General features: G+C 37.2%; 1 protein-coding gene across 1 annotated transcript; it reads right to left on the bottom strand.

The window, feature by feature from the left end:
- Nucleotides 1–1048: 1048 nt before the first annotated feature.
- On the bottom strand, nucleotides 1049–5805 carry LOC306669281 (sperm motility kinase 3A-like; the record flags this gene model as incomplete). Its single annotated transcript, XM_079153126.1, has 4 exons — nucleotides 1049–1317; nucleotides 1367–2908; nucleotides 3739–3829; nucleotides 5542–5805. The coding sequence occupies 4 exons, from the start codon at nucleotides 5803–5805 to the stop codon at nucleotides 1049–1051; spliced, it is 2166 nt and encodes a 721-aa protein (XP_079009252.1).
- Nucleotides 5806–27354: the final 21549 nt, after the last annotated feature.

The following is a 27354-nucleotide window of genomic DNA, read 5'->3' as shown; positions in this document are numbered from 1 at the left end:
ATGACTTTGTCAGTTTTCTTTTTTCCTTTAGCACTTCATTGTTTGAATAGGTAATACAGGCATATTATCCAAAGTTCAAAAGGTACAAAAAAGTATATGGAATAAGTTTCCTTCTAACTTGGCCCCAGCTGCCAGTTTCTCTCCTCTCAGGCAACTGTGGTTTCTTTGGTATTCTACAGGAAGGAGGATTTACACAAACATCCCTTCTGTGTGTGCCAGTGGTCTATGCGCATTGTCCTGGCCCTGCCTTTACCTCTAAAGAGATCAGTACACACCAGAAGAGGAGTTGGCCTCATTTCTCCTCCCACCCGGCCCTCCTCCATCTGCCTCCTCCACCTCCTCATTCTGCCTCTTTTCCCCTTGTAGAGAAATCTACTTATTAACTCAGGGAAGGAACACATAAAGATTTTTTGGCCTAATTCCTTCCCAGTGGCCTGTTTGTAAATTACTACTACGTCCCCTCTGCTATGGTGTGAATGTGTCCCCAAAGTTCATATATTGGAAACTTAATTTCTGAATTCCTGTGTTGATGGTATTTGGAAGTGAGACATTTAGGAGGTGATTAGGACTAGGTGATCAGAAATTGATGAGTTCATGAGGGGGTTCATGAGGGCTCTGTGATGGCTTAGTGATTTTGTAAGAGAAGGCGGAGAACTGAACTGGCAGGCTACTGCGCTCCTCATGAGAAGACACAGCAAAATGGCCCTCACCAAGTACCAGCTCCTGCAACTTGGACTTCCCAGTCCAAAGAACTGTGAGTTAAAGACATCTGTGTTCTTCCCTAGATGACCAAATGTGTGACATTCAGTTATAGCAGCAAACAGCAAAGTATGACACACCCCCTTTGTATAATTAAAAATATTTCAAACAAAAATTAGGACATGAGCACAATGGAGTCCCATACACCCACAGCTCAGGTACAATGAAGCAGAAGTGCAGATTAAACTTAGCCACTTAGAAATTCCTGGGTTTTGTTCCTGCTGACCTGTTTTTTCCACTCTTTGGAACAATCAAGATTATTATACAATTGGTAAGAAAAAGAAATTTATTAAGAATAATATCTGCTGTCCAAGAAGCCCAGGAGGAAGTCCCTGGAAGAACAGGACAGGGGGAAGTTTCCCAGGGGACAGAGTCTCTGATGTCTGTAGGTGGGGGCAGAGAGTCCTGGAGGATGCAGACTGGAGTCCATGGCGGGGAAGCCCAGGGCCAGTTGACGCACATCATGGCTGAAGCGCTTGGAGTTCACTTGGGGCGGGGACAGGCTCACCAGGTCCGGATGCTTGGAGCTCTGGGACTTCTTGCTGTCTGTTGGTCTGCCTGTCCCATCAGGACACATTCCCTGGAGCCACTCTGTGTGGGGACCTACGGGGTCTGTGGCCTCCTTGCATGGGTGCCACTCTCCTTGCAGAGGCGGGCCAGCAAAAGCAGGGCACACAGCAGCAGAGTTTTCGAAGGCAGGTGGTGATCCTCCCAGTGACCCGCCTCCAGCCCCTGTGGCTGTCCGAGGACCGGCCTGAGGAGGAACCCTGGAAGGACGAGCTGGGGCCTTCTGCCACCCGCCTACTGAGGCTGGGCCTGGGGTGCTGGGGCCTGCCGGCCACAGGGCCTCTCCAGCAGGCTGGGCTGGGCGGGGCCGAGTGCACATGGAAGAAGCGCAGAGGGATGGCAGGCCGGCTGGCACCAGCAGCGCCCTCCTGCCCCGCCAACCTGGCCTCCGCGGGCTGCTGCTGCTTGCTGGGCATGGGAAGGGCAGGCTGGCTGGCACACTTGTTGGCGCGGGCAACGGGGGCATCTGTGGGAGCCGGGAGAGGTGCGACCACACGAGGGCGCACAGGCCTGGCCTGGAGCTCGCGGCCCGCCCCCTGGGGTCCCTGGTGCTGGAGGAGGCGGTAGGTAGCTGCGGCCTTATCCAACTTCTGCTTGTCCAGGGACACCCAGGCTTCGTAGGGGTCAAAGCCCATGTCCAGCATGATGGTCAGGATGGCGGGGTCGGGGCGTTTGGGGCGCGGCTGGCTGCCAGGGCTGGGTGGAGGCTGCTGGCCCTGGCTCAGCCATGGGTGGCCCATTACCTGCTTGAGGCTGGGCCTCTGGGCTGGGTCCACAGTCAGCATGAGCTGGATGAGGCTGCGGGCATCGGCAGAAAGGCCCCTGGGGAAGGAATAGCGGGCCCGCAGGATCTGCTTCTGCAGGCCCTTGTCGGTGCACGCCCGGAATGGGAGTCTCCCTGTGAGCAGTTCAAAGAGCACGACTCCCAGGCTCCAGACGTCCGCCGGGGGCCCCTCGAATTCTAGCTGCCGCACCCGCTCCGGGGCCCAGTATGGGAGGGTGCCACAGAAGGTGCTGAGCTTCTGCCCCGGCGTGAAGGTGAGGCTCAGGCCAAAGTCGATGAGCTTGATGCTGCGGCCCTGGGTGTCCAGCACCAGGTTTTCGGGCTTCAGGTCCAGGTGTGCAATGCCCCTGTCGTGGCAGTGGCGGACGGCGCACACGGCCTGCTGGAACAGCCTGCGGGCCTTCCCCTCCTTCAGGCCACCGCACACTGGGATGCAGCACGTCAGATCGCCTCCACCTGCGAGCTCCATGACCAAGTACATGTTCTGCGGGGTCTCGATGACCTGGAAGAGCTGGATGATGTTCTGGTGTTCCAGGGCCATCAACCGCTGCGGTTCACACAAGACGTGCTGGAGCCCCTCAGTCTTGGGCACGACTTTCACGGCCACCTCTGCCCCCGTGAGGAGATGACGGGCCAGGACCACCTGGCTCAAGCCCCCCTGCCCAAGCTCCCTCACCACCTGGTAGTGGTCCGTGAGGGCCGCCTCGTAGCAGGAGCTGGGCCCCTGCCGCTCTACTCTATGCTGTCTACTCTGACTGCCAAGCATCCTAAAACCGGAACACTGAAGAAGGACGCTAGCTAAAAAAAAAATAACAAACCCAAACAAAACACCAAAAACAACAACAAAAGACAAAAGACAAAACAAACAAACAAACCAAAGCCCAAATCAAAAAACCAACAGCCAAAAAACCCCAACCACCAACCACCAGCCACCAACCACCAACCACCAGCCACCAACCACCAGCCACCAACCACCAACCACCAAACGCACTAACTATCTGGGAGTCCGACAGGTCACCACCAAGAGCTTCCTGTACTTATGGACGAAGAGCCCAGGGCAGCCACTGCTTATATGGCCGCAGTAGGACAGCGCGTCACAGTGGCTGCTTGTGAGGTCAGAACATGAGATGACCCTGTCGCTCATGGGCACAGCCCCCACTGGCCTTTGGGACCTCCAGGATCTTTGCCACTGTCATCATAAGAATAAGAAAGGACCCCAGGAGCGTTTTCCTTTCAGGGGGTTATGGAGAATGCTAGTTCAACATTTAGAGATTAAAACCTGTGGCGTCCTCCAGTGGTCTTTTCACCCGGAGTCTGATGAGAATCCCTAATCACTGGGGCTCTTACAGGCCGCCTCATCTCTACAAGCAAAGTGTTCATTCAATTCCTACTTCTTCCGACTCAGAATGCTTGGCATCCAAGGCATGGTAGCCTTTGTTCACATGGTGATGCTACCCCATAGTACTCTGTCCCCTCAGATGCTCTAGGGCTTGGCATTAACACCTGTTGAGAAGGAGGGAATGTTCATCAGCCTCTCCCCACAAAGGTTCCCACCGGATTTCATTCTAGAAACCCTGGGTCGCCAAAAGCAGTGGCTTAGAGGGTCAAAGTAAGAAAGGCTAAAATACCCAGGCGGAGAATCCTAGAACCAGCAAACATGTCCTTCCCATACTGGGAGGAAATGCAGGCCTTCCCAGATACCTGGGTCCCTTCCTGATGCTGTAACAAAGAACCTTGGGCCGTGCCATTTATTCACAATACAAGTCAAATTCCCAGGGTTCTGGAGACTGGGGAGTGCAAGGTCAAGGCACCTTGTTGCTGTGTCCTTGCAGGATGGGAGGGGCAGGAAGCTTGAACTCATTCTCTCAAGCCCTGCTTTGGGTTGGTTGTGTTTTGTGTTTTTTTGACCATTGAAGCCAGGGCCTCTGGTGTGTCAGGCAAATGCTCTATCACTCGGGTATTTACACAGATTTTTTATTTCCTTTCAAACAAGCTCTCCCTCAGCTGCTCAGGTGTGTGCTCGTGTGTGATCCTCCTGCCTTGGAGTCAGAGTAGAGAGGATTGTAGCCTGTGATGCTTTGAGTGTGCGGTGCCCCCACCCACACCACACACACACAGGCTCCCGAGCTAGTGCAGGGATGTTTATAGGTGAAATGATTGGCTGAGGAGAAATGTGACCTTCAGCCCAGCCTCGGTTGAATGGACTGACTTGCTGGTTGCTCTAGGCAGGTGGGACATGGTCAGTTTCTTTGGGCCGAGACTCACTGGGGTCATGTCCCCAACCTTCCCGAAGTCTCTCTGCCTCTGTCTCTGCCTCTTTGCTGCCCTGAGGAGAGAAGCTTTCCTCCCCTGGGTCCTTCCCCCATGGTGGGCTGCCTGTACTTGGGCCCAGAGCAATAGAGTCAACAATCAATGGGCTGAGACAACTGAGACCTTGATGCCCAAGTGAACATTTTCTCCTCTAAGATTCTCTTGTTCAGAGTCTGGGCCACAGCGATGATGAAGTTAATGAATGCACAGCCATAGGCCTTTGTTCCCAGCTTGACCAATAGACTCGTGTGTGTTTGTGCTTGTGTTTGTGTGTGTGTGTGTGTGTGTGTGTGTGTGTGTTGCTGGGAGCGAACCATGTCCTTGGGCATGCTGGAGAAGCACTCTTAAAGTCACCTCCCATCCCTGTGGTTGGAGCCTCCTGGCCTGTCCGCGCCTTTGTGGAGTTGGTCCCCACTGGATGTGCCTGTGTGAGGGGACCTGAAGGACATTGGATCAGGTCCTCAGGTACTATGAAGACAGAAAGATCTCTGGCAAAGCAAACCCGTGACAATGATGAAAGCCAGTGCTACTTTTGTTTTCTACAAGATGTAAAAGACTAGTGTAGCAGAAAAGCCCAACTTTATTCTATGGTATCCAACACAGTGTGTCCACATTAACATTGTGACATCACTGACCAAGGGGGTGGGGCTGGAGAGGCACAACAGCAGCATTCTCTACACTCGGGAAGCCTCCCTGCTGCCTATTCCCTTCAGGGTGCTGTTCCTGTATCGTGGGAAATAGAACCCCCATGGGAAGCAGGAAGGATTATCTATAGGACATACCCAAAGTGAGGGGCAAGGGAGTTCAACTGTTTCACTACAAACAATAACCCAGCAGGAGAGAAGGTAGTCGTATAATAACCAAAGTGGCAATGAACCAAACTTGCTCTGGCCTCCTCATACGCAGGAAGCAAGCCACGCTGAACCCCATCTTTGGTAATCACATCCCAACCATGCCATTTCTGACCAGAGAGACCTTAATTCTTCGCTGGGGAGGTTTTAGCCTATATGTGTCTTTGGGGGATAGAATTTAGTCCCAAACACTCCCTGGTCCTACCTGTCTCAGAGCTTTTTCAACAGGTGTTGAATTTTGCTGTGTAATTACTCTACGCGAATCCATACCATCACATGTCTTTCCTGGCTTTTCAATACAGTGCCTTGTAGAGGGCTATTTATGTCCATATTCAGGATGGACTTTGGTCTGTCTGTTTTGGGTTTCTTTGACAGTTTTATTCTGGCAGCGTCTTTTCTGCTTTTCTGGGTATTTCCAGCACCACAAAACACATTGGGGATGCTTCCCTGTGCTTCTGCTTCCTGGAAATGTTTGTATAAAATGAGTGTTTTATTCTTCTTCATAAGTGTAGTAGAATTCTCCAGGGATATCATCGATACCTGAAGATCTTGTTGGAGCTCTTCATATTAGGAACTTTACTCCTTGATATTCACTTGCCTTCCTGGTAAGTAGCAAGCCAGAGAAGGTTTAAGCTCTCCAGTGCCCAAAGCCCATGTCCTCACTCTCCATGACCTTTAGCAGTGACCAGGAGGAGATTTTGGTTTCAGAGGCTGTGGGGCATGTGGTGAAGCCCCCAGCCCCTGCTGCAGGCAGGCCCTCCCCTGCCCACTGGCCCATCCCTTGCCTCCCTGCCCATGGGATTATGGAGGTGATGCCACAGAACACTCTGGAGTCTCCAATGCCTAACACCAGTGGCCCACCGACCCCCGCCCTGAACCACAAACCTCAGGGAGAACCCGCAGCCTGGGAAAAAGGGATTCTTTCTGGCCAAAGCAGTGGAATCAGGTCTACAGTGGCTCAAGAAGAGAATCTGTCTACCCTAAGGGCAAGGGGAGAGTCTCTATCTACCCTGGTTCAAGGTGCCCAAGTCTCTGACTACACTGAACATTGGCAGGAGGCCCTGTTGTCCTGGCCCTGGCCTGGATGGTTGCTGGGCTTCTTCCTTTGCCCTAAGGCCCCTCTCTGGTTTGGTTTTTGTTTTCTTCCTCTTTAAAATTTCTCTCTATGTTGTAACCTGCCTTTTTAAAACAAAGCAAAAAAAAAAAAAAAAAACAATCTTTGGAACATCAATTTTATTATACAATTGGTGAGAAGGAGGAATTTCTTAGGAACAATCTCTGCTGTCCCAGAAGTCCAGGAGGAAGCCCAGGGAAGAGCAGGGCAGGGAGAGGTAGGTGTCCCAGGGCACAGAGAATCTGATGTCTGAAGGTGGGGGCAGAGAGTCGTGGAGTGTGCAGACTGGAGTCCGCGGTGGGGAAGCCAGGGCCAATTGACGCACATCATGGTTGAAGCCCTCTGAAGTCACTCGGGATGGGTGCCTGCTCCACCAGGTCAGGATGCTCAGAGATCGGGGACATCTGGCTGTCTGTCAGTCTGTCCCATCAGGGCAAGTTACCTTGGGAGCCACTCTGTGTGAGGACCTACAGCATCTGCGCCCTCCTTTCATGGTTGCAAGTAACAAGCCTGAGATGATTAAAATCTCCCCTGCCCAAAGTCCTGCTGGTGTTCTTTCTCCAAGGTATAACAGTAGTCAGAAATATACTTGGGTTCCGGTGCCTAGTAATGCAGAGAAGTCCGAGCTACTGCCACAGGAAGTTGGCAAGAAAACTGCAGCATTGCTGCCTCTGTGTTTAATGCAGTTTGTATCCACTTCAGCCTCTTGCCAGTGTTCTGGCAGAGATAGTTTTTGTCGCCCCTCAGTACAGATTATCTTCATTGTAGAGTTGGTAATGTCACAGTTGATGCCATACCCTACAATATACTATTCTTCACATTTTGAGTAAATTAGAGTTTTGTGATGGATATAATTTTATACAATTTCTTTTAACACTTAATACATAGGATATATATTGTATATATGACATATATATGACTATAGGCATGAACTTATAACATGGAATGAACTCCAGAACATTGATAATTCAAAATTGACCCTGAAAATCATTTTCTGTTAATTCAGGAGTGTACCTAAACACTTTCACTTAGGGTGTCAATATGTTTCAAGGATAAACTAAAGTTTAGTTCTAACAATATCGCAGAACTGTTGATGAAAACAAAGATTGCCTGTAAATCCAAAGAACAGAGACTAATTTCCCAATATGTACAGTACTTCCACCTTACAGAAACTAGTAAATACTGTAGAAATTACATAAAAATTCTAGCTCACTACTTTATCCACTTGACCAGAGACATTGTGAAGTGTCATATGATATGAAGCTCAAGATCAAGCTAAAGATATGAAGGAATTGAAATTCATGTTTGAAATCAATGAACTTTGTCATTTTTTCTGATTCCTTTTTTAAATCTGTCCACTTTTTTTATTTACTTTTCCTACATGTGTGTTTTGAAAATAAATATTACTGAGATGTTCAATACTATTATTTTAGAGTTTTGATAAAATCATTTTTTTTTCTTTTGCATATTGCCATGTTCCCTTTAAGTGGGTGTAAACTGTAATATTCTAGTAAGAAATGATACTGGAATTCTATCTCTAAGCTCAGGTGAGGGCTACACAATGTAAATCAATCACTAAAATTTTAACTTTTGTCATAGAAATAGAAAACCATAGAGTTAAGATAGAAGAAGAATAAGAGCACTGATGATTGGAAAGTGGCTCAGTGTTATTTATGATTAGATCTGTTTACTCTCAGTATCCCTCTCCATGGTTAATTAAATCAGATTCTTGGGAACTGAGTGATGCTAAAAAGAGAGAAACTGGGATTACTATGCAGATGGACTCCTGAGGCACATCAAGAAAATAAAAGGGAAAAAATAAAGAAAAAACGGAAATTCAGAAAATTAAAACCATTATCTCGAGAACAAACTACTGCTGAGTTACTGCTTTGACCTTATTGAATGGGAAAAGTCATTAACAAAATTAATATCAAAGAAGAATGTTCCATATTTGATCAGTTTGTTCATGTTTGGGAACAAACTGGGTTTGTTCATACTTTTAGTGATTTATTCATGTATTTAAAATTATTTATATCAATCTTCTGTTTTCAATTATCAGCTAAGCCTTGGGGATATTTTGAATAAGATATAAAGGATTCCTCCTTTCTGTAAGAGAGAGAAATCTAGAATTTGAAAATTCTGAAATGATACCATTTAAATAGTAAATTGCTTTAGTCAGCTTTTCCACTGCTGCGACCAAAAGATCTAACAAGAACAATTTTAGAGTGGGCTGGGGATATAGCTCAGTTGGTAGCGTGCTTGCCTTGTACGCACAAGGCCCTGGGTTCAATTCTCAATTCCCAGCACCACCAAAAAAAAAAAAAAAAAAAAAGAACAATTTTAGAGGAGGAAAAGCTTATTTAGAGCTCATGGTTTCAGAGGTCTCAGTCTGTAGATGGCCTACTCCATTGCTCTGTGCCTGAGGTGAGGCAAAAGACCAAAGGTGAGGGAGGCATCAGGGCAAAGTCATGATAGAATACAACAGCTCAGGACATGACAATCAGGAAGCAGAGAGAGAGAGACAGAGATTGAGATCTCCTCACCACAAACAAAATATAAATTCCAAGGGCACACCCCCCATCCATGACCCACCTCCTCCAGCCATACCCCACCTGCCTAATACACTGATTATCTTAAGTCCGTCATAACCCAATCATTTCACCTAAAATATCTCGCATTGTTTCACATATGAGCTCTTGGGCGTGCCACCTCATATCTAAACTGTAATATAAATGTCTTAAACATTATGTTTAAAGTCTTTTTTTTTTTTTTTTGTATGTTACCACATACTTTTATTAAGAAAAACTAAGTGGGAAAACAAAATATTTAATGTATCACATATCATAAAAGCTGAAATTCCAATTTCAAAACCTAAGGTTATCAATTAAGGTTATTCATCCCTTTCTTTAGGTACTTAATTCAATTGTGTTCTTCCAAAATACTTTTTAAAATATAAATCTCTTGGGGAGATATAAAGTTAAGGATCATATTTCACTGTGAATACAGATTTCTAAGAAGGACTTATTTAAACAAAATTAATGAGAAATCTGGGTGCATGATGAATCTCCAGAGAAACAGCCTAGGGCTGATGAAGTCCCCAAGATTCCCCAAATTCCCCAATCCCCTTGTCTTTCTCTTTTGCCATTCTTTGGGAAAACTAGATGATTACATGATGACATCTGCAATTTTGGCAGCTTTACTTCTAGAAAGAGGAAGGAAAAAAGGTTAAATGGTCCACAATCCATGCTGGGCAAGTGTCTACTTTTTTAAAACACTTCCTCAGAAGTTCCATTTAAAAAGTTTTAATTCTAACTCCTTGAGTAGGACAAGAGAGTAGGAAGACATTTTAATTGATAACACCTGACTCAATATTGCTGGGATAAGGGTAAAACCTAAATGGACAGAGTAGAAGACAAGAAATTCTGCTAGACAGGGAAACATTGTGCGCATGTGCACACACACACACACACACACACACACATCTAATGTATCCATTTGGTAGCCCATTATCAATAAATTTTTATGATAAACTTCAAGAATAGAGTAAGGTATATAGTTATAGTTATCTCTTCTAAGGAATCAATAAAAAGTGTTCCTGTGGCTAAAACAGCTTTTACTAACATACTGATGGCTGAAAGGAAAAAAAGAGGAAAACATTCCAAACTCATAGAATCTATCACTGCAAGACATTCTTAACTGATTTTTGTTATGAAGTCAAGAAATTGGGGAACAAAATGAGAAAAAAGCAAAAGAATGAAAACAATATTATTGAGTGTACCCACAGCCTGTCACAGTTGGAAATGATAAAGATAAGAGGAGGATATGGGAGATTTTGTAGAGCAAAACTGATCAAATTAAAATTTTTGGATATACAAATATGCTACTGCAAACCCCACCATTCTATATAATTAATATGCACCAATAAAAAAAGAAAAAATAATTTTAGTCAATGCTCTGAGCATATTTACTGAGCAATGTATTACCTGTAAATAATCCAGCACTTGGTATGATATTGGTTACCATCATTTTAGTGAAAAACTGCTAACAGCTTATTAAATAACAGTGTATTTCTCAACTTTTGCAGGTTAGAGTCCTGGATATAACACATAACACTTGACTTCAGACAGAATTCCAAGAGGAAGAGGTTATAATACATTTGAAGACCTTATAGATGTATAGCACATGCTCAGTCATCAAGAGATAAAGAAAATGTATACATGTTTATGTATATATATACATGTAGATATACATATATATCTTTATGTAGATATACATATATATCTTTATGTGTGTGTATATATATTACTGAAGTTTAATATTTGTAAAAGAATCAAGACTATAAGGTTCATACTTCATTTTAAAAATTTGTTCATCTACTGTACTGATCTTATTATTTTTCACTGAGTTCAACAAATAAGGTCTGAATTCCTTCACATTATGTTTTCCTTTTAATGGATAAACAGATGTTTCTGATTTTTATGTTATTGCAGATGTTTCTGATTTTTATGTTATTTTATGTTTAAAGAGTTGCAGTATTATAAAAGTCTACAGGTAGGAAAACAGCATTAGGTTTTTTTCTGTTATTGAAAGAATAAAAGGTTCATAAATTTATAAAATGAAGGTGGCAAATCCCCAAAGAGAATATATTAATTTTTAGCCTACAACAGAGGCTATTTTAGGTATTATGACTTTTTGAAGCTACAGTTTTTATTTTCTAAACCTTACAGAGTTTTAGCTATGATTTTCCAAGTGACTTCTTTCTCACTTAAAAAAGTTTGTGTTTAACCCTTTATTTTGGTGAAATAACTCTGCAATATAAAAACACTTCAATTTCACTCTACTTTTGAATAGGTGGGAAAGCAGAACTAGTGTTTGGACTGGTACTGCACACCTCATGCAGAATACACATTTCCCCAGTTTCTACATGCGGTAGGCATTTGCTTTGATGTGCTTCACTAGAAGTGCAATTCATTCCTAAGTATAAGTTATCCTTTCACTTTTACAACTCCCATCTGAAGGAAAAAACGATAGTATTCCTACTCTTTATATATATATCTGCCACAAGTGTTTAAGAGCACTAGGCTTTTGTTCACAAACTTTAATAACAATTGGTATAACAGAGAGCTTAAGGAGCAATTTCTGTAACCCAGGCACTGTTATAAGCTCTTTTTGCACCTATTCTTTCATTTACACCCCTCATCAAACCAAAGATGTACATATATTTATATAAATATTATCCTAAGCCCTCACCAGAAGCTGAACAGAGGGTGGTCACCTCATTTTGGACTTACAGCCTTTGAAGCTGTGCACCAAATCAACCTCTTTTCTTTACATATTATTAAGCTTTGGGCCCTTAGGTATAGCAACAGAAAACAGACTAAGACAACTGAAGCTTGTCTTTTTTATATCCATATTCTTCACACTTCTTTTTTTTTTTCCTGCATATAATCCTCCTTCTTTCATTTTAAGCACATAGCCTGCATGTTCCTTTCCCTCAACTCAGTTAAAAACCCATTTGTAACTTTTTTGTGTTGTTCTTCTCATAAATTACAAACTGCTGACACATATTAAAAGCACTGTGGTTCACCAATATTCAGTAAACCCATGTTTTCCAGATTCAAATTTTTAACACCTACAATATCTCAGAGATAAAAAAAAATAAGCATGTAAAGTACAATGCTGAAACATGGAAAGAGGACCTCAGGTTTTGAGGGAAACAAGATGATATGTCTAATAAATTTCCTGATTGCCCCCACAGACCCCATGCAAGGCACAGCACAAGTCTCCAACCTGAAACTACTGACATTCGCAGACCAAAATCAGTATCAAGAAAAGCACTTCTTAAGTGGATGAGGACACATAAAAGGGGGGAGGGAATGGTTAGTGTTAGGGTTAGAGTTAGGGTTAGGGAGGGGGGCAAGAATGGAGGAAGGAAAGACTGTATAGAGGGAAAAGAGGGGTGGGAGGGGTGGGGGAAAGGGAAAAAATAACAGAATGAATCAAACAACATTACCCTATGTAAATTTATGATTATACAAATGGTATGCCTTTACGCCATGTACAGAGAAACAACATGTATCCCATTTGTTTACAATTAAAAAAAAATGCAAAAAAGAAAAAAGAAAAGCACTTCTTCTTCCTAAGAAGAGGACCCCCACTATAGAGGTCTAAACACAAAACACCTTGTCGTCAACATGCTGTGTATTCCAGTCAAATTCCTACAGAAACATCATTTGTTCAGTTTCTAGTGAGGAAACTGGTGACGGCAAAGGCTGCAACTGATTTCACATTTAGAGTTGACTGTGTGTCGTCCAAAAATAAAGGAACAACACTTGATTATGGTTTGCACTGTTCTGTTAATTGCACACTGGAACCATTAAACAGACCTATACTGAGGTCTGCTGGCAATTTTAAGTGGTGCATATATTACTAATGGAGCACATTAGCAGTGTATAGCTATGCTCCTGCTCCTCCCTATAAATATTTTGCCAAAATGTACCTGCAAGTTTTTTTTTTTTTAACTAAAAGCTATTAATGGTCTAATATTAAAGATTTGCAAATAACTTGGCAAATATTAACATCAGAAATAATTATGGAAAACACTACACTAGATGTGAATCATATATTGTAAACTATCTAGATTTCTTTACTCTCCTTTTTAGTTTTATTTTGATCCTCAATTATTTTATCTTGAAATCATCTCAATCCATAACTAATGAGGATTTAAGCTTTGTTGTGGCAGGCCTGGGGAAAATGACTCCAGGGACAGTTAGCCCTCCATTTTAAGGGTCTCAATTGAATGCCCTGAGGATTTAATGAGATCTATTCCCTCTGACTGGTAGGAACTCTAATTTAATCTAATTTGGTTCCAGTTCTGAAAATTGTTCACATTAAATTTTCTCAGTTTATTTTGTTTGTCCTTGAAGATTATGCATGAATACAGATAAGGATTCCAGGCACTCCCCTGAAAGTGTGTGGAAAATTTTTCTAAGTATCTCCCTCTAAATCCAGTATTTCCCTAAAATCTCAGTTTCCTCAGTTGCCCCAAACACTTAGCTCTGTCGTTTCATCTCGATGCACTTTCATGCTCCGCTTGTATTTATCCTTGCTTTATTGTGTTCCAGGAGGTTCCTCCAAGCCAAGATCCTGTGCAAACATAAGGATTAATTTTATTTCTTTTTCATAGTTCTAAAATAGTTATGCCACATACTTTGTTCACTTCTCTAATGCTATACAAAAGGAGGCCTAATCTGATACCACCATCATCATCACAATGAGAGCCAGGAGTCTCTGGGTTCATTTTGAAGGGAGAACTGACATGATATGCTCCTAGACTGCATCTGAAAGACAAAGAGAAGCAAAAGAACTCTAAGACTTTTATCTTGTTTACTGATAAGATGAAATTGCCATGAAGAGAGTAGGAATTACCATTATGGGAAGAGTATGCTTTTTGTTTATATGTTGGGGAATGACACAAATACCCATAAATGTACTTTCTGACATTTCAGGAAAGAGTTGCGGGATGGTGGTTTATTCAAGTGTTCTCAATACATAGAAGATACATAAATTCTTGAGCCTAGGCAATAATCCTCTCAGGATCATATGTACAAAGAAAAACAGATGACAAGTACTTCTCAGATATAGGAATTTACCTGAGTCCTCTTTAATGAAAATTGAGTCATTATTAGTTGAATAATTTTAGTGAAAAAATATTTTAGTCTATTCTACCATTAGCTATTTAGAGTGCACACAGAGATGAAACTTTTGCCCTGTACCTCATTTTCAGGAACACTAAAATATAGTAATTGAGAAAAGAAATTTAAGGGAGAGAAAACTGTAGAAGACTGAAAAGATTTGAATAAATATTGAGACAAGTGAGTTCAGGTGTGTTATTTTTCTCTACCATACTAGATATTGAGCTCCTGAGGGGTCAGGATATTTTGTTTTCCTCCCTTCCTCCCTGCCTCCCTCACTCCCTTCTTTCCTTCCTTCCTTTCTTCCTTCTCTTTCTAACTTCTTTCCTGTCTTTTTGTCTTTCTTTTTGTGCTTTTTGATTAGTATGATTTAGTCACAAGTAATAGTTATTGGATGCATGTCATGAACTATGTGCTCACTTTAAATACTCTTCTATGCCATATTTCATCACATTAAGAGAACACTGATTATGAGATGTGCCATCACTAGTGAATCACTAAGAAAAAATACACCAACAATTAAACTATGTCGTGTCATCAAATCTATAAGGTATCTCAAATTTAAAATTGCTAAGAAGTGAAAAAATGCAGTTTTTAAATATATACACATACACATATATACATATATATGTACTTATGTGTATATATATATATATATATATACTTATGTGTATATATATATATATATATATAAACTTCAGGCCACTCTAAGAAGGAAGAAGAAAAAAGAAATGGAGAAATGGAAGAGAGGAAGAAATGTACAAGACAAGGTACAAATGTATTTAGGACAGTGCCAATTATATATTAATGCCCGACAAATTCACTTACTGTTGGAAAAACACATGATTCACCCTTTTGCTTCTATCTGAAATGAGGGATTATAAGAGAAGACTTCCTGGAAAAAGTTCTTTGTGGGACTAATTCAGTTTTTAATTTAGTAAAATATAACTCAGAATATACAAGAAAGAAAAAATTATTCAATTTTATTGTTTTTGACTCCATATTGGTTTCAAGTTACTTGATACTGTGGAAAATATAACTTTCAAAGCATGGACAAAAGTGATTTTCTGTTTGGTTCCATACCAAACTAATGTTAGCATTTCAATAATTGAATTTGAAATTGCTTTCTTTTGCTCACTGAAGCAATCGTGGCTATATCACAAAACTGTAACTCACTGAGACAGTAATAAAGATGCATCTACAGAATTATACTAGAAAGGCAATATTGTTTTTGGATTTTATGGGAACAAAGGTCATTTAAATATTCACAATAGTTCATACATAATCATCAAAAGAATATTTAGAATAAAATTCCTGTTATTGGATTTCTATACTTATGTTTTAGCTAGATTTCTAAGTATAGGAGATTGTAAAGACCAACATTTTTAGATTAATCAAAAAAATTAAAGCTCTTTCTTTGGACATTTCCCTTAGATATTAGATCTGAGAATTAGGGAACAGTTATTTGGATGATACCTAAAACTGTGTTATTTTGTTTTATAAAATACATACTACAATTTATGTCAGTAACCAAGTAGTAGCTTCCTAAAATGGTGTCTCTCTCAGCAATTATCACTCTCTAATTATTAAGTGTAAATTTAAATTGAGTAAAATTAGAAAAAATATATAAATATTCCTAACCACATCAATTAATGTATTTCACTGTATTATAAAACTAAATATAACATGAAAAGAGCCTGGATGCATGGGAGTATGTATTTTCAAGGAAACATTGACTGTCAAGTAGTTATCTTTTCTACTCTGAAAGGTTAGCATATGTACAGTCATCTTGAACTGTGACTTTCCACACAGAAAGGGTGAGGTATCAAGCAGAATAGTACTTCATTATACTCTCCAGGAAGACAGTTATTAGGTAATATGAAAAATACAGGTAGTTTCTTTTTTATTTATGAATATATAACATATGGTATAGATCTTTAACTTAAATTCCCATAAACACAATCAGATAAAGCCTTTTAAGAACAGATCAATAAGCCCCATTTCAACAAGTTCATCAAATCCTCTAAGGCAATATAAAGATGTTTTTATCAAATAGTCTTTCCACAGTTGCTACATCCACCAAATTACTATAATATATAATTTTTAAAACAGCTTAGGAAAATATTCAAAATAAGCTTAATTTAAAAATTATTTATTTAGCTAAGTATTAATACCCATGATATACACAAAAATATGTGAATAAGTAATATTCAATTCTACATGAAATGGGAAGATCCATGAGAAGACAATGTGGAGAATAAACAAAATTGTTTATTACCTTAGAAATATTTAGTAAGTAAAAATTTAAATGAGTATACATTTTTAAATGTTTCTGGCTATCGCATTTGCAGTTATAAATATATATACTGAAATATATTAAACTTTTCAAGTATAAATTATGTTCACATATACATGGGCACTATTCTTCTAGCATTATTTTTGAATACTGTTTTAAAATTTTTGTGTGTCCTACAGTTTGATCCAGAATTTACATTTTCAGAAATCTTAATATAGGATATTACCAAACTAACAATTGTAATTTTGTATGTTTATTTATGCATTACTCATACTAATAAGACATCAGTAGTAAAATCTGAGTAAAGAAGCACTAGAAAGGAGAATATCTAAAAAGATTATTTAAATTGTGGTAATATTATAGGTCCTTTTCTTTAATAGAAATTTAATAGATTTAATTGGTACTTACCCTAACATGCATTCTACTTTTCTTTCTCTTAGTAATAAAGCAGTGAAAATTTTATCTGAGAACATGACTACCTCATCTGAGATTATACTAGCAACCATACTTTGCAATTAAGAATTATTACATAACTAAATTCTGTACAATAGGATGCAAGAAGAAATGATATGTGAAACTTTCTAATCAACATTTTAAATGGAAAATGCTGTCCATTCAAGTCTACTTTCTAACATTCAATATGCTGATTCAGATTTGGGGTGATGGGGTCAACATCTCAGGGGACAATAAAGCAACAGTATAGAAGATCCACCTCTTCTTCTAGGTCACCTGGCATTATGGAATTTATGGAAGAGCGACTATGATATCTGTGTAAAGTCACTGCTTCTTCTTTTCAGTTAAAGCATTAGCCAGTATCTTATCTAACATAATATAGTTCTATATTTTCCAAATAATCTACAATGAATATGCGTGCAAAAACACACATTGAATTTCATTTCTAAATGAGAAAGAAACCAAATTTAAAAGTGCATAGAATTGACAGAATTGATTGAACTGCAGTTTACTACTAAAAGCTGATGGTTTTAACTTTATAATTTGTAGAGATCGAAGACAATTTCTTAAGTTATCACTATAAAAATATTCTAGCCATAACAACTATGCATATTGTATACTGACTTTAAATGAATGGTTGCCACATCTATTTATATATAAGAACATTTATAGAATTGAGGAAAATATAATACGTTAGCCACATTGAATTAGCAAATATGTTCTAAAATTATAAATATATATAATATTAATATATATAATATTAACTGTACTATATATAGTATTAACATTGCTTCTATGAGAGAAACCTTGGATTTGTGACATCTTTTTGAATACACAAATGCAGATATAGCCATAAAATATGTCAAAATCACAAATACAGATTGACTACTCACTCGTAATCTCAAAGGAAGACTTACCATGTTTGAGGATACAGACCTAGAGTTAAAGAACCTGAGTTCATCTCTAAGTAAAATTACAGGTGTGATTTCTTAATTTTTTCATTTTACCTCCATCATATGTAAACAAAGCAAAACAAGACAACCTCACTAATCAGTTTGAGTGAGGATTAAAAAGAATTCAACACTATAACTGACACATGGTTAGAGCTCAATATAGTTTTATTATGATAATGCTAATTTAGAAGTAGATACTAAGACTAAATGACAATATAGAAAATATAAATATAGGATCCTCTCAGTGAGCTTCAAGGTCAGAGAGTTAATGTGGAATAATTAAAAAGGACTAGATGGTAGTTAATAAATTTTCACTTGTCACATTAACCAATAATTCAAACTTTGAGAGTGCAGTGAAATAATATAACAAAATACATATTTTTAAATAACAAGTCATGCCGAGATACAATTAACATGTGAATTGAAAATTTATTGTGCAGTGACATTTTTATTGGCACATTTAACTAATATCCTATAATGATGCTATGAGGCAAAGTATTGTCTTAGATAAAGTATTTTCATAAGCAAAATTTGGACTCAATAGGGAATTTTTTTCATCTGTAGTATCATTCAATAGTGAGGGCTATATTAATAACAAATTACTGATAAAAATATAACAGCAATCTGGGTGTCATTCTACACTTACAGAGTGTCCTACAAAGTAAGAAGATGCAGATTAGGATTCAAGAGTTCTTTCATACTATTCTACGAAAATCTACCCTGTTTTATAAGAGGAGGGAAGGGGAAGGGACAGAGGTTGAATAAGATAGAAACAGGAGTAAATATAAGAGGGATAATTATAAGCTGTGTTTTAATCGTGCATTGCCCTAAAAGTATGGTGTGGCAAGACGTGTATAATATAGCCGTTTCTGTTAACTGAAAACCATAGAAATACAAGATCATATAGCAAGTCTAAGATTATATGCTGTTGAAAACAGTTTTAATTTTACATTTTTTTCTTGTGTTAATTGTTACAATACCCCCCTCTTCTTTTTAGTAATAGAAAATAATTCATTATGTTTCTAATCACTTTTAAATAATATTAACTGGACTATTCAATGCTAGTGAGGAGCTGGTAAACTGAGAACAAGATGAAGAGAAACTTCCCTTGTCACATGCATGCTACTACTGACATTTGCAACAGATAATATTTTAAATTAACTCATTGGATATTGAATAGCATTTCCATAAATTCTAGTTTGGGCTGTAAAAATTGCAGTTCAGAAATAGTCATGTCAAATATTCAGTTATTAAAAGAGTGTTCTAAGGCCAAATTCTAAGACTTCCTAGTTTATGTGTGAAATTCCTTGCTAAATAATTAGATAACTGGCTATATGTAAAATTAGCATAATTTCAGAATAAATAACACAGGTAAGTGTAATTACTATCTTTTAGTTATTATTTTTATTTTACCTTTCAAATTTTGTTAAGTGACTATGATTCACAATCTCTTGCTATTTAAAACAGTCAAGTGACTGTATTTATATTAATGATATAGGAACAGAAGTGATAAACGCAACTTTTCTCTTATTTCATTGCATTGGTCTCCTTTACTCCAGACAAGATTAGAACAGACCTGGTAGTGCCACATCTTGGACCACAATATTCATGAGAACACCTCAGTGTTGCTATATGTACAACAATGGAAAATACCTTTCCAGATGCACCTGCTAGAACTGAGCCTCAATAGCCTGGAGGTGAAAGAAAGTTACCTATGCATCTATCTTATTTTAGCTACTGGATGCCCTAGTATCCTTACTCTATGCATATCCATACATATCCTATATGCTAACTAATAAAAGAAACCAGGTAAGATAAAAGGAATATAATTAGAACTCAAGCAATAGATCAGAACTCAGACACTATAAGAAAACTGGAGGCTAATAGAAGATAAATAATTTGAGAAGTAAATGAATATGTTTTTGAGAACAGTAGGTAGGAGACACATTGTTAATGAACACAATGAACCTACCTTAGCTACAGTTAAGAAGAGGAAATAGAGAATCTTAGATTTACTCCTTTTTAGGTTAGCTCAGTGAAATTGAGAGTGAAAATAATGTAAAACTAACAATTGTATTAAAATCAATGCTATCTTCTTAGGGAAATAAGCAAATGAATGAGAAGAAGCTAGACTAAGTGAAACAAAGTAACAGTGAAGGGAATTAACTACATGTTAAGATGAAGAATTCTTCATTAATCTACTTAGTCAGAGATTAATTCATTCAAAGAGATTTTAAGTCTTGATAAGGTAGCATGGACTCAATTTTCATTGTTTTGGCTGAATTACATAATATTTCTGAACTTTAGTTTTAGCATCTGAAAAACTGGCTTTTAGATTTTGAAAAAATCATTAAGGAAAGGAAATGGCAGATCAAATAATGTAATTATTTTTTGATATCATTTTACAGAAAATGAAGCAACTTATTTTCTGTGGGATCAGAAAGTAAAGTGATAGTTTATCTGTGCTTTGAAAGATAAGCGGATATCTTTCAGCAGAGAGCAAGACAGAACTTTCCAAATAAAATCAAGACCATACTTAAAAACATGGAACCACGTAAGAACACCAGATATAAAGAAAACAGAGATTTACTGAGCTTAGAACATAGGCCACAAAACAGGAAATAATTGACCTATGTAAATAGGGGCAAATTCTGAAAGAAGTTGATTAAACTAATCATAGATGTCAGGCATAATCCTGTATGTTAAAACGTCAGTTTTTTTTTTTTTTAAATGAAAGAGTGATAAGAAGGATAAGCAATTAAATTCTTTTAATGATAATGTTATGGTTTGGACGTGAGGTGTCCCCCACAAGCTCACTTCTGAGACAATGCAGGAAGGTTCAGAGGAGAAATGACTGAGTTGTGAAAGTTTTAACCTAATTAGTGAATTAATCCCTGATGGGATTAACTGAATGGTGACTGGAGGCAGGTAGGGTGTGGCTTGAGGGAGTAGTTCATTGGGGGCTTGGTTATGGGGTATATATTTTTGTATCTGGAGAATCGAGTCTCTCTCTTGGCTTCCTGATGATGTGAGCTGCTTCCCTTTGCCACACTCTTCCACCATGATGTTCAGCCTCACCTCAAGCCCTGAGGAACGCAGCTGGCCTTCTATGAACTAAGACCTCCAAACCTGTGAGCCCTCAAATGAACTTTTCTTCCTCTACAGTTGTGCTGGTCAGATCATTTATTCACAGCAGCCAAAAAACTGATTAAAACAGACATGTACAAAAAACAAAATCAGGTACAGAGAAATGGAACAAAAGGATGTTGAAAGTGATTATACAAGAGAAAATTGAGATCTAAGCTAAATTGGGGGAACTGGGGACACATGAAAAAAGGTTGGATTGATGAGATAATGGTAAAATAGAATCGATATAATTTGGTAAACTACTAGATAGAGGATCCTATGTTGCTTTAGAAACAGTGCTTCTAGTGATCAAAATTTCAAAAACTGGGAAGGAATTGCATTTCTGGAAAAGAAATGTTGAGGAAGTTTTTATAGTAGCAAGTTTTTGTGAAGAGTTAAGGGGAATATATATGCCTCCATTTTATATCCTTAAGTAAAATGCTGCGTTTATAAAAAATGTAAGTTTCTCACATATTTTTGTTCTTGGTCATCTTTTCCATCCGTATACCTTTTCATATGGAGTTTGTATATGAACCAGCTGCTCACTCCCAAGGGAGCATTTGAATTTTAGTGGGAAAGAGCTCATCGCTCAAAAAACTAGTAGCTCAGGCAGTGCGTTCCAAATTAATGTTCAAATACAATTCCAAGATAAATATTACACAAATAAATTAATACGTTCAACTCATAAGTTAATGAAAATGATTGTCTAAGGAGAAGGAAAGAACAGGATGAAGAAGCAATGAAGCAAGGAAATTGTCTCTGAATACACCTTGTTTTATAGCCTTTGTTAAAAAATGCACACACACACACATGCTTCACATATTCACAAAGGAAATTTAAATTCACATAAGAAAAGTCCCTCCAAATTGAAATATGAACCAATCAACCAAACTGTATATCGAAGATGGTAGTATAGCCACAGGGAATTGAATTACTTTAAGTAACTTTAGAATAAATTAGAAGTGCATAGAAACAATAAATGTCTTTCAGGAGTCTTAAGTGTTGAAGTAAAATTAATAATGCTAGTTTAATTATTTTATTATCGGGAATAATATAAGTGAAGAATTAGGTTACTGTTATAAATCAAATCTTCAATACAAAGGAACAAGATGAAGATCAAATAAGTTAATTTTAAATCCTATAACATTAAATTTTATTTTGAAATATTAAAGACTCATACCATTGGAAATATTAAAATAGCCTCTCCTTTACAAAATATATATTGCCTAAAAAAATGTTTAAAAGTTTTTCTACATTCAGTAATTGATACTGTTTTATAGATACGGTTTTTATTATATTAACAAAGGAGATATTGCTAAAATAATTGATCTAAAACAGATTTTTAAGTCAAATTGATTTTTGTAAATACAAAACATTCTATAACCCTCTTTAAAATTAGTTTTTTTTTTACAAAATCTCTCAAATTATAGCATTTGCAAAGGTGAGTGAACAAGAGCTAACTCATAAACAAGAAACAATAACCTAATTATCTTATTCCATTGCTTTTTAAAGTTTCTGGGTTAATTTGTTGTTACTCTTTTATTTAAAAATAGAATTGGTCTGTCTTTCCTTGGAAGACAGTTTGTTTTGGAAAACATCTATTTATATTATGTCATTTATTGTGTTATAATAAATGGGCAACCTTGGAAATACTGTTAAATTTATTTTTGTTTAGAGTAACTGGTCTTTACTCTTAAAACATTTTCATCTTAGAGACTGAAAAAAATGTGAAATTGCATGCAAATAATATCTTGTGGTTTAAGAAATGTTGTATTTATCAATGTGCTACTTATAAAACAACTGAAAACCTCACAAATTCAGAGTAATATTTAAGCTCAGCTGGAGGGTCGTGAATATCAGAGTTCCATGCTGATTCAAGGATTCTTGACAGATTTTTATTTATTTTTAATAGGCTCACAAAAACATTTAACAGAACTCAGGGTGATTTTCAGTATGTCTCTCACACAATCTTAGTTCTTCATGTGAACGGCAGGCATCTGGAAAACAATCATTTTGCTTTCATGATTTTCCCAATTCACTTTCTCCAAAACGATGTGACACAACATAAATTTACTTTGTTTCACTTACATGTATAAAAAGAAAATTCTTTTTTGTATTTTGAAAAAGTTGTTCTTCTTCTATTTTCCAAACTGACAAAAATAATGTATTTTAGTCATTGTTAATTTCACATGCTGTATGTAGACTTTTAGTCAGGTAAACAGATAAATCTGCATGTTATGATTACTACAAATTGGTAAAGGTTAATTTGAACGTAAATTTCCAATGTGTCATCTGCGAGACTTGAGAAGTAATGAGGATTTTGTTCTGTCTCATATTCTCTCTTACCAAAATTTTCCAAATTCTGCTTTCTAGAAATCAAGTAATTGATTTAAACTTATACAAATATACAATAATATACATATTCAATATTATTCATTTCATATGAACTAACTAGGCTTCATTATTATTAAAAAAGCTCTGATTTGGTCTGTGTACAGTTTTATAGCGATTTCTGTCCTCTCTCCAATATACTGATCTTTTTTCTTATTTTACACAAAACATTTATGAAAACTCTCTGAGGATTAAGTTGCTTAAAAATATATGAAATTATTTGAAAAAATTTTATCTCTTCATAGCTAATCTCTTTTAGATTACTTGAAACTTCTATAAGGTACATAAATGCCTTGTTATCAATCTTTTAAAGCAGTAGCATTTTTTCTTTTTTGTACTGGGATTTGAACCCGGAGGCACTTTACTGCTAAGCTATATTCCCAGTCCTTTTTCTATTTTGAGATAGGGTCTTGATGAATTGCTTAGGCTGATTTTGAACTTGTAATCTTCCTGCCTCAGTCTACCAAGTCACTAGGACTACAGGTGTGAGTCACCACACCATGCCAAGTAACAGTATTCTTTATGGTTAAAATATATTAAGCAGTTTGGATTTCCATATTTCTAGTCTTTGTAATAAATTTTTAATAATCTCATCCTTTGTAAATTGATAAATCTTTCTGGAAATAATAACTGCAGATAATAAATTTCTCTTAGGTAAATTTACCTTTGTAGACATTCATTTTAATTGAGACAGATAAATTTCTATGTAACTTTTTTAATGTAAAATATTTAATAACAACAACCTAGTTGATCTTATTATTGTAGTTTTTTAAAAACAAATTATTGAAATAACCAAAACAAACACAACACTGAGTGCCAAGACATCTAGTCAAGTGTTTAATGCTATACCAAAATTAATTTTGACATCCAAAAGTTCCAATTTTCCAGGGTCTCTTTTTTTACAAGTAAAAAAATTAAAAGTCTGACTAGAAGATTTCTATGCATTTGGCAGTGTTAAAATTCCAGAAAATTATTTTGTTGACATTTCCTATGCATATTATACCGTGAATATTCAAAAATTGAGCATAAATTTAAATATTATTGTACTCTATATCAACAAATTTTGTTATTCTACAAAGGGTTAAAACAAAATGCTTTTGGTTCTTGACTCAATCATCCAAACGTGTTGGGTTTTTTTAGTTGTTACCATTATTTTTTCAGAAAACTAAGTATTACTGTCCCTTTCTCCTGTTGTTTGAAAACAGTGTTTGAGAATATGCTGGGACAGGTCTGTATGTTTTTAAGTACTGATCATTAGGAAAATATTAAAATGTCAAGAGCATTTAGGGAAATACAGAAAATATGAGTAATACTTTTATAACAATGATTTCCTGGTAGAGTTACAGCCATTTTCATGCATTCTTTGACTGACTCCTCTAAGAAAGAGTGAACATGTCTGATTCATGTGTTTGGATTCCACAGGACTAGTGTCAAGTTCTAAATGTGAGCTTAATAAACGATGATATAGTTAATTTAGTCCTTAGCTTTTCTTGTAGGATAAGTTGAAATGAAGGAAGAAAAGAAAGAAACAGAGGAAGAAAGGGAGGGAAAAATAGAGGGAAGAAAGAAAGCTGTCCAGCCATATAGCTTCCATCATGTCTTCAAAATCTGATCCTCAAATCAGTTGTTTCTGAACAGGAAAAACAAAACTAAATGGAGCTAAACAAAAACATACCCAATTCTCAATATTGCCTTCCATTCTACCTCCAGGTCAGTCTCTCCCATACTATGCACTAACCCTCCCCTTGCCAAATCTCAGGACTTGTTGAGGCAAACAAGCCTGAGTCTGGGAGTCATTGCCACTGTGCCTTTTACCAGTCACATCTATTCCAAAAGAGGACAAACACACTGCAACAGCAAAGGGGGAAGATAAGAGGTATGAAAAGTCAATCCATCATTCTCCTCTGTTTATTGTACCCTTGTCTCAACGATCGCATTAAAATTTAGCTCTATCCTCTATGAGGAGAAGAGAGAATAAAAGATAATATTCTCCAAAATCTTCTCGCTCAGTGGTTTTGAATCCTATGAGTACTCTTGTATAAAAACCATCCTCCAAGTCTTACACACAAAAAAAGCATCTGATAAAATTGGTCTGGGAAGGGACATTGGTATTCTCTCATATGTAGTTATTCTGACAATCACTGCCTAATTTGAGATCTACTGGAACAACTGCTCAAAAAATAAATAAATAAATAAAGAGGACAATCTGAGGGCAACTTAATCATATTTGAAACACTTTCATATTAGCTTTATTAAACAGAGTAAGTATGGGTATAAATTCATTTTTTCTTAATGACCAATTATAAAGGTTTTACAATTTGTTATTTATGTAATCTTGAATGTTCCAAATTTAAGCAGGAATAATGTGAGTGTTTGAGGAATGCTACATACAATTACTCAAGTATAGTCTCAGATGTATACTTTATCCAATGAGAATCATCAAATGGAATGTAATATATTTTCCCTCATCATTTCTTTATGATTGAGAAAGTAGAATATAAGACATCAGAGAATCGATTTCCTGTGGTTGAAAAAAAAATTAAACGTCTTAGAAGAAGGTGCTGTCTTGTTTTCTAGCACATACTTTCTTTGCATATACCTATGCTGATTTTCTCTATTCTTCCCACCCTTATTTTCAGCATAAGATCAGATCAACTATTAAAGATTTTCCATTCCAGGATGGCATGTTCCATAGTTCTGGAATGGTTATTCTAATGCATAATCCAAAGAAGAAATTTATATTTATTCAAAGATGTATTTAGGTTTTTCAAATTCAAATTTGAATTTGTTATTTGCCAGGATTGCTAAGTCCAAAACTTATATTCTTATTTTTTAAATATTATACATAGCACTAAGCATTTTTAAGAAGTAATTGAACCTGTTATTTTTCTATGATGTGTACTCTTTCAAATTTTTGTTTCTTGTCATTCTGTGATTTATTTAAAATGAAATCTTTCTGTTAATTTTTGTTTGTTTGTTTGTTCAGGTTCATTATATAGTTCATTCCCATTATTAGTAAACCTTCATTCTCAAGAAGCTGGACCCAGAAGCTGTTTTATAAGGACAGATATATTACTGGATTATATTAAAATAAAACAATTCAACTTTGCCTGTGAGCATTCTAAGTTTGTGCATTATGTCAATAGATGAGCCACTCAGCTAGTCAATAAATATTGAGTACCATGCTCTGTCAGAAAAACTAAGACACTAAAGATACATGTAAAAAGGCAGTAAGGTGGTCAATTTCTACGTCTATTGCAAACTGTTAAACTTTAGGACTGTTATGGTTTGGATATGGTTTGAGTGTGTGCGCCACAGGATCATGTGTGGAATGCTTGGTCCTGGCTGTGGTGAAGCTGGGAAAAGGTAGGACCTTAAAGAGGTGGGACTTATTACAAGGTCAATATGTCATAGGGAAGAACACCCTTGGAAATGGGTAATGTAGTTCACATGGGACCTCAGCTAATTCTCTTAAGAAAGGGTTCTTATGAAAGAGGAAGCCTGATCCGTGAATACCTCTCTTTCTGCCTTGTCATGTGACCACTCCTACAGGTACTCCCGCCATTGTGAACTGTCCACCATGAGGCCCCTCACCAAAGACCAAATTCATGGGGCTGCCTGATTTTGAATTTTCAGCTTCTAAAACTGAAATAAATAAACTCTTTTCTTTATAATTTTTTTAATTCATATATTTTGTTATAACTATGAAAAGTGGACTAATACAAGGACTAAACAGGTTAAATTGTTAAATAAACTCAAGTTCCATCTCCTATTATAGAAACCAATTAAGATTTCATTTTCACTACAGCCTACCATTAAATAGTATTTGCTTATAAATATAAATTTATCTTATCATATATATATTCCTCTTTGATTCACATAGAGAAATGAAAACATCAATAATCTCAATGCAAAAACTTAATTTCAGCATGAACATCATCCAAAATTATTTCCTATTACTGAATGTATAGTGCATAAATCACAGAATAAACTTCTAAGTGTGAAAACAATACATATACAAGCATATTAAAAATGGGTTTCAGAAATACAAAGATT

This window comes from Sciurus vulgaris, assembly GCF_902686455.1.
Source record: "Sciurus vulgaris genome assembly, chromosome: 9".
Taxonomy (NCBI): domain Eukaryota; kingdom Metazoa; phylum Chordata; class Mammalia; order Rodentia; family Sciuridae; genus Sciurus; species Sciurus vulgaris.
The sequence above is the reverse complement of the archived record's forward strand: the minus strand, read 5'-3'. Positions and strand labels throughout refer to the sequence as shown.